The 15371-nt window shown below is 34.2% G+C and overlaps 1 protein-coding gene across 13 annotated transcripts in view; it reads left to right on the top strand.

Moving 5' to 3' along the window:
* The window catches only part of gzl (godzilla E3 ubiquitin protein ligase), a 39594-nt gene extending 32032 nt beyond the window's left edge, over window positions 1-7562 (top strand). For all 13 annotated transcript variants that reach the window (XM_088236159.1, XM_088236155.1, XM_088236147.1 and 10 more), the window contains exons 8-11: window positions 296-480; window positions 1740-1849; window positions 3980-4066; window positions 6629-7562. In XM_088236159.1, the coding sequence (XP_088092285.1) occupies window positions 296-480; window positions 1740-1849; window positions 3980-4066; window positions 6629-6821 (575 nt within the window). In that variant the 3' untranslated portion in view covers window positions 6822-7562. The remainder of the gene's footprint in view (window positions 1-295; window positions 481-1739; window positions 1850-3979; window positions 4067-6628) is intronic.
* The last annotated feature ends 7809 nt before the right edge of the window (window positions 7563-15371 follow it).

The following is a 15371-nucleotide window of genomic DNA, read 5'->3' as shown; positions in this document are numbered from 1 at the left end:
CTTATTTTTCATCAATTACATGTAAACACTAATTAAATACATATTTAAATAAAATGTGTTAAATAGAATGTATACTGAACTAAATCTATAATATACCTTACGACAGATACTAGTCCAGAAAGATAACTGAGGACAAGTGAAATGAACTAATGTATATTTTTCTAATAAATAAACATTTTCAAACAAATAAACATTTGGAATTTACATTTCAAATTAATCAGAGTTGTTTTACATGTTTGTTTTATATTTTAAGAATCGTTTAAATTAGTTACAATGAGGAGTATTTATATTTCAGCATACCACTGCAAGTGCATCGACCCGTGGCTGACCAAGAACCGGCGCGTGTGTCCGGTTTGTAAGAGGAAGGTGTTCGCCAGCGGCGAGAGGAGGCCGGACAGGAGGCGGGACTCCAGCTCGGGCAGCGACTCGGAGGGAGACCGCGCCCCCCTCGTGGGCTCCGCCGTCGGCAACAGGACGCAGGTGAGCCTTCGCCCGTGTATACGCAAGAGGAAGGTGTTTGCTGGCGGCGTGGTGTGGGGCTCAGCTTCCCTCATTGCACGGGTTGTGTCTAAAGAATCCAAGTGTATACGACCACCACTGACGTATAAAAAAAGACACATTATTCTTTTACTGACTGCGTGTCATATTTCGCAAATTTTGCATTGCCATCAAAGATTTTATATAAAGAGATAGCAAATTGCTACACACTTGCAAACATTTGTGATAGAAAGAGATGTACATATTTCCTTAGTTCATATTTCTATTCTGTTTGTTCTCGTTACCATGGCTACAACACTGGCTGTCTAACGTTATTTAGATAACCTTCCTAAAACATAGTAGATAGGTTTCTATGAAATGTCGTGTTATGTGAGACTCAGAGCCAGTACAAAAATGGAGGTTTGGAAAAATTTCAACAGTTTTTTTTACTAAATGTTATTAAATATTTATATAAACCCACTTACCGACTTTTCTGTCTACCGGTTTCGAGACGTACCGGCCTCTTCGCCAGGACACCAATTAAACTAACATGCAAAACCCACTATACACATTCATCATAGTTGTTGCATAAAAATATAAAACCAACATGCCGATTTGAAACCACACGCTTTTAGCAGGCATCCCTTCGCACTAATTACAGTTAATGAAAATGTTTTAAGTTGTCGAAGAAATAGTTTAAAAAAAGAGGGAGGAGATTAAGGGAGGGGCGTGAGTTTAATAGGTATAGGGTGATCATTACGATGGAACATCGTATAATGGGCTATATTGAAAGGTTGTTTGACTATTGATCAACGAGTTTTATTAAAAATTTAATAAAAATATTGTTTTCAGTTTGTTAAATAATCTTGATTTAGTAATTTTCTTTCTCATCGTTGCTCGATTCAGCTAAACTTATACTCTTACCATCTGAATATTATTTATCATTTGTATTTTCTGCCATCTTTAAAAGTCTGCAATTTTGGATCGCTCGCATTCTTTAAAAGTTTGTTGTAGATTTTCTGGTACGGAAGCAGGCAATTTTCCAGGTGCCATTTTATTTTCCAGCTCCCATTTCCCAGCAGAAGAACTCAAATTGCGGGGACGTAATTTTGAGAGTTAAAGAATTACTAGTTGTTAATTTTTTTTTTTGTACAACTGTCTGTATAAATACATAACATGCCATGTTTTACGTACTCACTTGAAGCATTTGTTTATCTCTTCCGATTGAATGTGAGTAATATGAACTCGGTCTTATGTTCCAGGGAGGGACGTTTAGCCCGCAGAGCGTGAACCCGTTTGTCCGCGCGCAGAACGCCCCCTCTGCATACACCGGTGAGGACCGCGACCAGTCCTCGGGGGCCAGCACACCCAGGTCAGCGCTGCATTTGAAATACCCGGCTACTATATTTTTATTTTAAGTTAAATCCCCACAACATTTAAAATATCTATCCTTGTACATTACAAGCAAGATAAAAAAGAATAATGCAACTAACATATAAAAAAAAAAAACATTTAAAATAACTTCTGGCCTCATGCAAGTTGCTGCTTTGAAATTGAAACGAAAATAAAATTTATTTTAATTTTTAACAATTTCAACAAGTTCAATATCTTGAACCAATAATTTAAGTTTTTTTTATTATTGTTATTTTTAATGAAGCAAAAAATTCGATGGCATTGCTATTAATATATTTTTTGTGCAACTTCGGATAAATTTTCTATCAGGGTTTAAAATATGCATATTTTGAATTACCCGCATTGTGGGAAAAATGGCATGAATGACGATTTAGCGTCAAACTTTTACGCAATGTTTCTTAGAAGCGCAGTCAGCAGTCGTAACGCGTGACGTTAAATTGACGTGATGCCAACTGGGAGCCGTTTTGTAAATGTGCATTTTTAAACCAACCCGAAAATTATAAATGAAAGCATGTTTTGAATTCATCGATCGTTATATCATTAGAACTGCAAAAATTCGCTTTAAATTATATTGTATTTTTGACGTTATTCTTAACTTGCGAAAATACCCTATTAGAGGGGATATGAACCAGCTAACAAAATGGTAAAATGTTCGTATTCAAAGTTTAAACTTTCCGAGCTTTATGCCTGTTTTTTTTACTCAACTGTTTTGATATTTTTGAATAACATGGATGTTTTATACATAAATAACCAGGTAAAAGAGATTTTTCTGATTTTAATGATTACAGAAATGTAATACATGTAAGCAATGAGTTTATTTTACCTTTCAAAAACCAGTTCATCATCATCATCATTCCCTTAACTCATCTAACGGTGCATAGGGCACTGTATTGGTACACCGATCACAGTGTATCTTGATCATTTTTGTTACGCAAAGGTAAGATGATCAGTCTTACGCTTCAGGTACCAGTCCAGGGACTATGAAATATTCTAGTGTAAAACACCATTTTAAATAAATATTTCATGCCAACCATGTCGGGAATCGAACCCGAGACTTCTCGCATGGTAGGCAAATGCACTGACCACTACACCAGGAAGCCGACCAGTTAGTTCACTTTTTCTGAAACCCACATCTATTTTGTAATTTTTAGCATTGCTGTAATTTTTTGGTAGTAAATTTCATTCTATTACGACACCAAAGCCGAAAACAGAAAATGTGTCTTATATCTGAGGGGGTAAGCCGAGCCGACCTTAGAATTTAGGCCGAGGGGGCACAGGGCTAATAATTATCTCGGGGATTATGACATTTCATGAGCTGCTTTAAGTAACTTTTCACACTGTGTAATATTCACCATTCTGCCTATGTTTTAACATCAATATTTCTTCGATTCTTCCGTTTTTTTTTCATTTTTTAGTGACATAAAAGAGCTGAAAGCTTCAATTTCGGGGGTGAGATCTGTCCAAATTATTTCATGTACCTGAAAATAATTCGTCAGTTTTTACCTGAAAATAATACTTCTTGGACCAGTTCTGTGTCCGGGGGGATGAAGAATACAATTCTGTGCATGAAATAGAAGCAAAACACAAAACCCAAACAAAAGACGATTTTGACTCGATGGCTACTCTCGGGTGAAAATCTTGAAAAGAGAAATCGAGTGAAGATATGTCCTCCTCGTGGTGTAGCGGTTAGCGCGTTTGCTTACCATGCTTGAGGTCTTCGGCTCAATTCTTGGCAGGCTGAATGTAAAATATTGGTTTTAAAGATGTTTCTTCACTACAATATTTATTTTTTCTTGGACTGGCACCTAAACCATAAGAATGATCACCTTACCTTCCATGTAACCAAAATGATCCAGATACGGCTGCAATTGGAATACCAATGCAGTGCCCTATAGACCACTGGGTGGGAATAGGGAAACGATGGACCATTTGCTGAATCTCCAATATTCTGACTGTGTCCAAATGTTTGTATTAGATTTATACTTCATGTCTACACGCTCGAGAGTTTTGTCTGTTAAATGCAAGGCCTCGAGTGATTGGGTCCGCGCTGTCAGTGCTGGTGATATATGGTGTTGTACTCTGATTGCAGACCTTCCCGCGTGGGCAGCTGGCCCAGCTCGGACGTGTCCCGCGTCGTGCCCTTCCTGTCCGGCGTTCTGAACCTGCGCGGACCGAGGTTAGTTCTCCCCACTTGACTCTTGCACCGCTGAGTTTACAGTTTGTCAAAAAGAGTAAAAATTAACCGGGGGTACTGGGGGATTTGAAGTATTGTGAGGTTTTATCTCGCAATAAAAATAGTTGTTTATCCCGTCTCCCGTGGAGTAAATAATACAATATAATATAAAAATACGCCCACCACAAATCGCGGAACTCCTATAAAATATTATTTTGATTTTCTAAAATGTTTTTCAGTTTGATTCGTCGTATTTCAATTTATTTCTTAACTTTATGGCAATTCAATTTCAATTTTTTTATTCATATATATGTGCATTACAAAATAAAGTGTTGTACATTACCAAATAAAGTGTCTCGATTCATACATGAGGTGGTTTAATGCATGTGCATGATCACCGTTTTTGGGAAGATCAACTAAACCAGCAGCAAAAATACTACAGTAAAACCCCTGTTTTGCGTTTTTCAAGGGAGCAACAAAAAAAAGTGTTTAACCGAGGAAAACTCTAAAGCGAGGAAATTAAACATGTATGGATAGAATGAAATGACATAAAAATATAATTATTGTACTAGACTATACTAAATATACTTCAGAAAAATTGAAAGAACTGTCATAATTGGGGATTCAGATTTGCCTAGGATTTCATTAAAAATATTTTGTATTTTTTCAATCAATACCACAATGTGTTTTTTTTTATTGAATTAAAAAAAACATGCTTAAATAATTTTATGTGGGTACTTAACTTTAACAACGCGAAAATAAAAATTTTAATTTGCATAAATGCATACAATGATTTTTTCCCTAAATATTGGGAAATTTATTTACTTGGTATTACTTTTTTTAGTATGGCACACAGAATTTCAACTGTCATTTACATAGCGGCAAACTGTTTCACACTTTTATGACAACTGTTTAAACAATCTTCTTTCCAAATTATGTTTATTACTTCAAATAATAATTCTATTAGCAATTTTTTCAATTTTCTGCATCGTAATTTATTTATGTAAAGACTTTATTCTTCGTGAGTCAACTGCGTGTCACAATTTAGTAAAATGTCAAAATTAGACACTTCAACAAAATGGTTGATTACACTGAACCTACTTTGAATTTAGTTTGAGACAACAATTTACACATTTTTTTATTAACCTTGATTTCATTTACCTTGATTTCATTTATCATTTCGGGCAAATGCAGCAGCGCGCGGCTCGGCTTCTTGACAGATCAAACGAGTTTTGAAAATTTTTCAACGCAGAACCGGGGCTATGAAAAACGTAAAAAACGTCAGTTGGGGGGATATTTGAATGAAAATGAATGGAAAAAAATGGGACCTAAACATTTTGGCGTTAAAAGTGGGAAAATGTTTAATCGAGGAGCGTAAAAACGAGGTTTTACTGTATTTCTTTTAAGTTCATTGTGCGTGGTTTAACAGGTAGCGAAAAGACCATTCATTTTATGTTGAATGTGCACATCGATCTTAAAAGAAATAGTCATTTGGCTACTGATTTTGTTGATCTTCCCATAAATAGTGATCATGCACAGTGGCGGTTTTTAAAAAGTGATGAAAACTTCTTATATATAAAAATAACACGTAGGTATACATTTTTTTATTCTTGCTTTAATTTCCTTTATTTGTATTTTATTTCAAGTGTGTTTACCATTGTTAAATGGACTAAATAAGTCCGCAAATAAATAAAGAAATCTATAATATCTTGAGAATAATATGGTAAAAAGTAAGGGAACGTCTTATAACAAAAAACACTCTCAGAGACGTGAAAAATATCAATGTCCGAAGTAATATATATTGTTCAACATAAAGTTGTTAAAGCTGTCTACGGTAATTGGTAATTATCCGGAACATAAAAGCTAATGCTCCGCATAATTTCAGGGTTGTAATCACAATACTCGAAAGAAACCTACGTACCTATTTAATGTTCATTCTTCGAAGAAATTTGTAATTCTGGGAACGACCACAGAATCCTTATATTTTTCAGATTTGGGATCAACAAAGTAATTAATTACAACTACAATTAATTTGAAGTTACAAAGTTGTTTTACCGGCGGGACATCACAGAATTTTAAATATCGTGGGTATCCTGGCAAAAAGCTTTAACTCTCAAATCCCCGTTTTGAGAAATCAAGCATTTAAATTTTGTTCCAATTTTACTCTTTTATATCTCATTTAAATATAGTATGATGTAAAGTGCTCATTAAGGAAATGTTTTTAATTTTTCCATTTCTTAATTTTATATTAAGTTATTTTAAAGCTTTTAGCCTGAATAAAATACCGGGTATACGACTTTACCTAAAATTTGTTTTTAAAACTACAGATATATGAAATTTAATATGACTTAGTGTATTTTGCCAGTTTTTAGAGTGTTAAATAGCATCATTAAGTCGAATCCACATAATTTTGAGTTAATGTTTTTTGCCAGTATACCCACGCTATACACCTTCGCCCATTTTTTCACCTCACGGATTACGCTATTCGATACATTGCAGGTTCATGGTTTTGCCTTTGTGACAAATTATGGTACTCCGTAATATACAAATTTATCTTTATTTCAGGTCCAATACCAGAGCCGACGACCAGCAGCCCCTGCTGAACGAGGATTCCTCCGAATCCTGGCCGCCCCCGGAGCAGCAACCCTCCCCCGGCCGGGCCCCCCTCGACCCCGCCTCGCCGGTCATGATCGGCGTCGCCGCGCTGCCGAACCAAACTAGCGATGACAAAACCCAGCGCGGAGACTTCGTTGTGTAATAATAACCGCAGACAATCCATCGCACTGGATATGTTTGAATATTTACGAAGGGCACCTTACGTGGCTCGAATCTATTTCCGTCAATTAATGGTGAATCGGTCGAGGATTTTATAAATTCAGCGTGATCGGTTTGTATAAATATGTCCGGGAGATTTTCTGGTTTAGAATTTGTACTGTGACAATTTTATGATTTTTAATGACGTTGCTGACGGATACTTGACGAAAAGATAATTAAACTTTAAATTCTAACCGAAACTTCTTTATTGGTAAAATTTTATTGATAAATATCGTTTTGTTTTTATTATTGTTTTGAGGGGTATACGGCTAAAACAGACTCATCGCATCCTTTCGATTATTGAGATATTAATCCCATTTCTTTCTCCTGAATGAGTTCGATAACGTTGAACATGAAAACCTAACAAAATGTGGGTCCTTGTCTTATAAACTGTAGGAAACTAATGTGGGGGCAGGGAAAACTGTAACGAGCTCGTTTTTGTCATTTCAAGAAAGGAGTTTATTTTAAAAATATAAAGTAGACGTTTGTGTTTAATTTTTCCTGTGATTGTATGTTAAAGTATATATTATTGGGTGTTACATAATGTTGCCTCAGTTCGTTTTTGTCCATCAGACCAAAACACAAATCTGCAGATAGAGCTTTAAAGTTTTTTTACAAAATAGGCATTAATAATGACCACAACTTAAGACGAAATTCATTAAAAAACCCCTTAAATTAAAAAAAATAATAATTTTATAAATGAAGGCTTTCTCAGAACTCCTATACACTTAACTCAATTTGATTAAAAATGGTCTGTTGGACAAAAACGAACTAAAGCGACAATATGTTGTGTCCGTTTTTTTCAAATTTATATATGAGCGCCGAGACTACAACAAAATGGTAAAGGTTACAGTTATTTGAAAGAAAATTTTCTATTATATGTGTTCTTCTTGTTTAACATATTACAACAGAGATGGAGAACATTTTAGGGAAGGTAATATAGAAGTCTAGGCATCTACAGGGTTTATGACCCATCATTGGCTGGTTTAAGTGGCCACTTGACACACTGTGTAACATTCACCATTCCGCCCATATTTGAACATCTATATTCCTTCAATTCTTTCATCTGTTGATGTTTGTGATGTTAAGAGCTGAAACCTTTATTTATGCGGGTGAGATTCATCTCATTGAATTATTTCACCTACATACTAGGCAACGCCTGAAAAATGTATTTTTCATTTTTTATACTTCTTCATGGACCGTGTGGATTTATATATATTTTAAGTCTTGCTTCTTCATTGTTTTCTCCTTTATTTCCTCAATTCAATGGAAACAGATGTAGGTGTCGAAAATGCTCACTTTCATCTACTTAAAATTCCAATTTTAAAGGCTTAAAATGATAACGTGTAACGTAAAAGCAAACTTTTTTTTAAAAAGAATAACCCGCTAAGCCTCTATTTTGAGGCTTGTCAGCAGGCGGGAAAGAGGGGATATGGAAGGTGGTAACGAAAAATACACCACAACACCCAGACCAATTGAGAAAAATCTTATTTGGATTTTTTTTCTTGCAACTGGCGGGAATCGAACCCGCGACGCCAGTTTCACAGTTGGCTGTCTAACCGACTGCGCCACGGCGCCTGTCAAAGTATTTGTAGACCAAATAATTGTCTTTCGAATGACGTTCGAATATCGCTTACAGTAATGACACGCCACTGGCTCTATGGATCTCTTTAAAAATAAAAATCCCGAAATCAACCACTCTCCCGGGATAGAAAAAATTCAGAATACCACCCCGGGCAGATTATTCTAATTATGATTTCTTCTAGCTGTCGCCACAATAATCATGTAATGAGAATCTCTGTCGGATTAAATCGGCAGATGAGATACTGCACAATAAACTTGTTTGTTGAATTGATAATGTCATTTTAAATTCCTCAACTCTGCCAGATTTTGTTAGTTTTTTAATTTAATATCAGGTAGAATAACATTACTAATGAAAAGTTAACGAGTAGAAGGCAGGCAGCTCCTCAACTGCATTTTGCTAGTTCTTTTTGTCTACATTTTTTATTTTAATTCTTGCGTACGTTTTGATAATAAAATGATATAAATAACACTTTTTATACTATTAGTATAAAACTAGATACTATTAGGTTGGTTGGGAGAAATTGCCATTTGACAACAAGCCTGGCAATGTATGAAAAATGAATATGCAAAAGTTAAATAAAGATTCAATGGATATAATACATTGAATCGCGTTTGCCTACCATGCAAGAGGTCTCAGGTTGGATTCCCGACATGGTTGATATGAAATATTTATTTAAAAGAGTGTTTTCACACTAGAATATTTCATAGTCCCTGGACTGGTACCTGAAGCGTAAGACTGATCATCTTACCTTCACGCAACAAAAATGATCAAGATACGCTGCGATCGGTGTACCAATGCAGTGCCCTATGCACCATTAGGTGCGTAAAGGGAACGACGATGATGATGGAATACATTAAAATCTCCCTTTTACGTTTTTCAAGGGAGCAATAAAAAAGTGTAAAACTGAGGGAATGAAAAATGTACGGAAAAAATTTAATCCATACTAATATTATAAATGCGAATGTGTGTTTGTTTGTCTGTTTGTGTTTCCTTCACGTCTCAACGGAGCGACCGATTGACGTATTAAAAAAATAAAATATATATAATTTAAAAAATACATGTCAACAATGAGCATCATTATTTGAAAATGAGTAGGCTGTGAGGTGTGATGTCAAAAAGAATCAATTTGAAATGAATTATTTAAATTTCTATATTTGACTTGCTTTATTTACGGGTAGTTTGGTTTGCTTTTCGTTTTGGTGTTGTAGTAGGATTGCGGGTTTGCGAACAGAATAACGATGCGACGTCGCCATACATAGACTGACGGATCATCGCATTTTTTCATAGCAATAATTGGAGGACCGGCAATCGATGCTTTTAGATGCGATCAAAAAACTCTGCTCGATAAAAACTCAAACTTTATATGGATGCCTAGTGCGGCCCTGACATATTGCCCATAATCAACTGCCATTATCAACAGTAAACATACTTTAATTCACAAATTTATCTCCTTAATTGAGAAAAAATAGTATGTGAAGTAAATATGTTGATATAAGCAAAGTTTTTAAGCAACATAATACACGTGTCAGGACAATAAATGCCAAAAATCAATGTAAATCATGGGAAAATATTCAAAATCAATTACCTGTGAAAACTGTCTCCTTTAACATCTTTGACACTCCTTCTGCTGCAACCAAACATACTGCAATTTACCATAGTCGATTTTTATTTATTATAACGTAGATATCCAAGTTATTTACAAGCAAAGCCAAGCACAGCTACAAAAGCATCCGATCAAACTGTTATGTTTATGTTGACACATAGAATAAAATGGCCACCAATTGGTTGCTAACCAACAAACCAACATTGCTTGCGTTCTATGAAACATAGTGATAAGCCTTCTCTCTAGGTTACGCATTATTACTCTGAGGTAAATATACATATTTTCTTATTGATCGAATCAGCATCAAATATACAATTAATAAAACACTTTGTTTTTAGACCACTAGAGTTTATTTCAAAGCACTACCAGTTTGGGAAGGCACAGATCCTTCCATCTGTAGGTGTTATTATAAAATGTAAGTATCAGGAGTACTCTATTATTGACTGTGGCGCCCTCTTTGATTCTACAGATGAGTTTGTTGCCGGATAGTACCTCATTTCTTAATAGCATTGTGTTTATTATGATAAAAGATATGTAAATTGTATACTTTACATAATAACTAAAGAGAATTTGTGAAACATTAAATATATCTGACCTGGGAAATGTGGAAATCTAGCCATTTACAGGGCTTATAATAACCTGTCATCGGTTCACTTGACACACTGCAGTAGATAATAATTGCGGATACTCAATGTCAGGTCAAAGTATGGTAGTGGATACTCGACTCCAGTTCGAGCTCTACTCGAAGCGGGGAAACGAGTGATCATTGCCCCTGTTTATTATTTTAATCGTGGTGCATAGGGTATCCTTCTTGCTAACTTAAACTATATTATTTTAATTATTTAAAGCTTGGGCTCAGAGCCATTTCAAACATTCACCATTCATAAAAAAAAAATTACCAAAAACTCAACAGGTTTCTTATTCTATTAAGATTTCTTTTTGTAAGTTCGTTCATTAGTCAAATATCCATTTCACTCTAACGCAATCAAAATCATATTTTTCTCTCGTTCCCTCTCATACGATACGAATGAATCAACAAAACGAATTAGTTACAGAATAAGGTCGCAGATGTCATCTTCGAGGAAGCTACGAATGATGCGAATGCACACCCGCTTTGATGAGAGATACGACTTCTGAAAATCACGTAGATGTGGAAATCACAAACATTGGACAGAATGGTAAATGTAACACAGTGTGTAAAGTGATAGTTTAAACCAGTCAATGATAGTTCATAAGCTCTGTAAATGCTTAGATTTCCACGATCTCCAATGATTCCTTCATGTCGGTTGTGATACTGCGCCGCGTTGGGGAAACAAGGTTGAAATGAAGACATTTTTTTATCTAATATTTTTTATGAATACTGTCTTAATAAACTTCATAATAATTAAAGATTGATTTTGTTTTTCCTTAAAATTTTGATGCAGGTAGAACCGATATTTAAATATAAATATAATAAAAGTTTTAATGAAAAAACAACATATTTTGTTAGATAGAACCTTGTTTCCTCGATGCGATGATTAGTCTCTTTAGATGAAATTCTACGGGGGCTAAATTCCAGTATAAGTCTATATTTATTATTATTACTAGAAATATTAGTCTCTCGGTCATATGTCGGTCATGGTCGGTCGATGTGGACTTTGTTGTGTGTCCGGATGTGCGAAGTATTGCGGAAGTTGTTCTAGTGATTATGTGATAGCGGACTCGTGCAACTTTGGAAATTACTTTATTTAATGATTTTATTGATATTTAGTAATTTTATGGAAACATGTTATGTTTTGAATGACTCATTTCTTGCAGTGTTGTCGGTTACTGCACATCTCGATCTTCCGGTCTTATTTAGTTCGGTTAACTCGCGTGTTTAGTTTGCGACTACACTGCGTACGGTGAATCCCTCGTGTTACGTGATCCCGAAATAGCCGAGATGTATTTTCCAAAGATTGTCCAGTCAATGTAAATACTTCTAGTTAGGTATTAAGTCAGTTTTTATATTAATAAGTAATTTAGTTCAGCATTATGTTCGCTTTTTCAAATTATTTACCTACATCGCAATCGTGAAATATTTGACCATAGGTCGCTCTAATTTTACACAGATTGCAGTGCACCTTGATAATTCGTAATCTAAACATAAAATGACCAGTTTTACGCTCGGGAGAGCTGCGAAATAATTTAGTTTAAAATAATCTGTCGGAAATCGAACCCATAACCTTATGCGTGTTATTATATTGCACTCGCCGCTGAAATTTCCGCAGTGACAAAAGGGTGTTTTTACACTTTTTTTTATTATTTTGAAATAAACAAAAAATTGGCACCGTAATAGTATAATTATTTTTTCCCTGTGACATCGAATAAATTTTCTACAAAGGTTAAAAATATGCATATTTTTAATTATCTGCGAACAAGATGTTACGTTACCGCGCCATACTTGTACGTAATGTATATTGGAAGTGCACTCGCCGGGCTCGACGTGTAAATGACGTGACGCCGACTGCGAAACGTTTGGTATGTGCTCGGTTTCAAACCTGAAAATTTCAAATAAAAACTTGTTTTTTTTTTTGCATCTTTTTGTGCTATATCATTAGAATTGTAAAAATCAACTCTAAATATTAATTATATTTTCAATGTCATCCCGATCTGTGAAAATACCCCATTACGAACATCTCATATCGTAGGTTTAGTGCATTGCACTGCGTATATCTACAATATAATTAGATGATCGATCTTTTTATGAAAGTAACAAATAAATGGCGGGGCGATAGTATTTTTTGTAAAATTTCATCAGAATCCATCGCATTACAAAAGTGCCATGGCAGCTGTTTTCTGATTTTACATTATGTTTGTGTGCATGCGGAGAAATTGAGCAAAAAATTGTATCGGCATTAGAAGATGTTTGAAATTTTAGTATCCGCTTACAAAATTTCACCTAATTTGCATATTGAAAAACATAATACATATTTGAGCCGAAATTTAATCAGTTTCTTGTTTATAAGCTTCATTGAATTGAACATTTTTCTCTTGCACCGAGGTGTCATTCATGTAAGACTTTGAAAAATTGTGTAAAAAATATATTTAAATTTATAATCTTTTTATTTACTAGAAAAGTGTCGGTGCTCGTTAGTGTATACACACATCTTATATTTACTCGTAAAGCTATTTGTTACGAAGGCTGCGGGAGGACGGTGTCAAAGACAAAACATTTAACACTTCGATCACGTGAACGAACATTTTTTTGTGATTTAAAATTGTAAATCAATGTTTTAGAGATTTTTTGTAAAGTACGTATATCATTTCTTTGTTTTTGTGCAAACAATCTATTGTAATCTTTAATAAAATATTTTATTTAAATACTCCGATGTGTTTAATTTGAAATTTATTTTGACTACCTACACAAATGTAGATTGTATTTGTAGTTTTGTGAATTCTTTATATTCAGGTCCATTTACTCAGTATCAATTTTGGGGGTTAGGATCACGGGGGCGTAGCTACAAAAATACTTATTGTGAGTTAAACTTAGTTTCCGTGATGCCATAATCATATTTCGAGGTTTAGGATCACAGGCATGTAACGTAACTATGTAAAATATAGTTCGGTGATAAAAACAAATATCCTATGAAACTCAGAAAATATGATTATGGCATTACTGAAATAACCTTATTCGCAATGAAGAAATATCGTCATAAACTCGACGGTATTTTAAAAATATTTTTTTGATTTAAAAAAAATATTTTTTTTTACTCGAAAGTATTTCATAGACCCTTATTAATTCATTATAATAAAATAAACCTGATATTCTATTTGAAGTTTTGTAGCTTGTGATCCTTAACCCCCGAATTTGTAATGCAAGAGATGAAATTATATATTTCTTCTGTCGGGCTTTAAAGTTTAGTGGTCAGTGCGTTAGCCTACTATGCGAGAGGTCTCGGGTTCGATTCCCGGCACGGTTGACCTGAAATATTTATTTAAGAGGGTGTTGTTATACTGGAATATTTCATGGTCCCTGGACAGGCACTTGAAGCGTGAGACTGATCATCATACCTTCATGTAAAAAAAATAATCAAGATACATTACGATTGGCGTACCAATGCATTGCCCTATGCACCATTGGGTGTGGAAAGGGAATAGTGATGATGGTCATGATATTTCTTCAAAATAATATGTTGCAAGTTTCAAATGACACTAAATAAATAGAAAGAGGCTTTCTCTTTTTACTGACAATTAATTTTTATAATTTTGTTTTTGTTAGACTTTTTGGTTCGCAAGAAATGTAGTGTCAATTTTTTACATTGCGTTGTTGTTTTTCCTATTTTTTTTCTTTTGTTTGTATGTGCTAACTCACCTTTTTGTCTATTGTAATTTTCTTTTCCTATTATTACCAGGTGTAATGGGAAAAACGTATTTACTTAAATATAAATAGAGTTTGAAGTTCTCAAAAAGGGTTTGTTACAAAAACCGCCCTGAAAATTTTGTAAAAAAGGAGACAAGGTTTACAAACAAAATTAATTTATTAATTTTTCACTCAATCTACAAAACAAAACAAAATTGAGTTACAAATCCCTCTCTGTTGTGTAAATATTCAGGTTGTAAAACCAGTCAGACTCACGTGTTTATTGTAATATGTATATGGTAAAACAATTGTTTTTTTGATTTGTTCAAAAATACAAAAAGTCTCCAGCGCGGGCTTTGTACTCTACGACTCACTCGCTTAAAACACTCAAATACATATTGCTATAACTATACTATTTGTATAGGAAATGGATCCAAAGTGTGAAAAAACTGGCTGCATTATAATTGATTTGTCTATCTCACAAATACATTTTTTCCTTTTTAATTTACCAAGGCATTATTAAAATCTGTAAAAAAAGCAAAGCAGCCAGAGCCTTTTAATGCCTTTTAATTTTGTATATTTTATGATAGCAAAATACTCAATTTATGATAACAAACTACTCGATTTATGATAACAAAATACATGGACTAACAGAAAAAGAAATAGTTTTGTGTATACAACAATATATTTCTACAATTCACTTTCTAATGACCTAAACAATATACAAAACATATACGTTCTTGAAAAACACCTAAATAAAACAGTTCTTACAGCCCGTGTGACGAGTGGTATTCAATGTTATTTATCGACTTTTTATTAAAACTATTGTGTCATAATATATTACATCCCCTCATCCCAGCACTTTTGCTGATTGGGAATATTTCGTACAGATAAAATATGTAATGTAATGTAATATGTAAAGTTTTTTTGTCACGTTATGAATGTGTATTATAATGTATCATAATCAGTACATAATGATGATGAT

Source organism: Micrasema longulum, unplaced genomic scaffold (assembly GCF_059751315.1).
Source record: "Micrasema longulum isolate JH-2025_06_02 unplaced genomic scaffold, ASM5975131v1 h1tg001516l, whole genome shotgun sequence".
Taxonomy (NCBI): domain Eukaryota; kingdom Metazoa; phylum Arthropoda; class Insecta; order Trichoptera; family Brachycentridae; genus Micrasema; species Micrasema longulum.
Note: the sequence above shows the minus strand (reverse complement) of the source record. Positions and strands in the feature narration are given on the sequence as shown.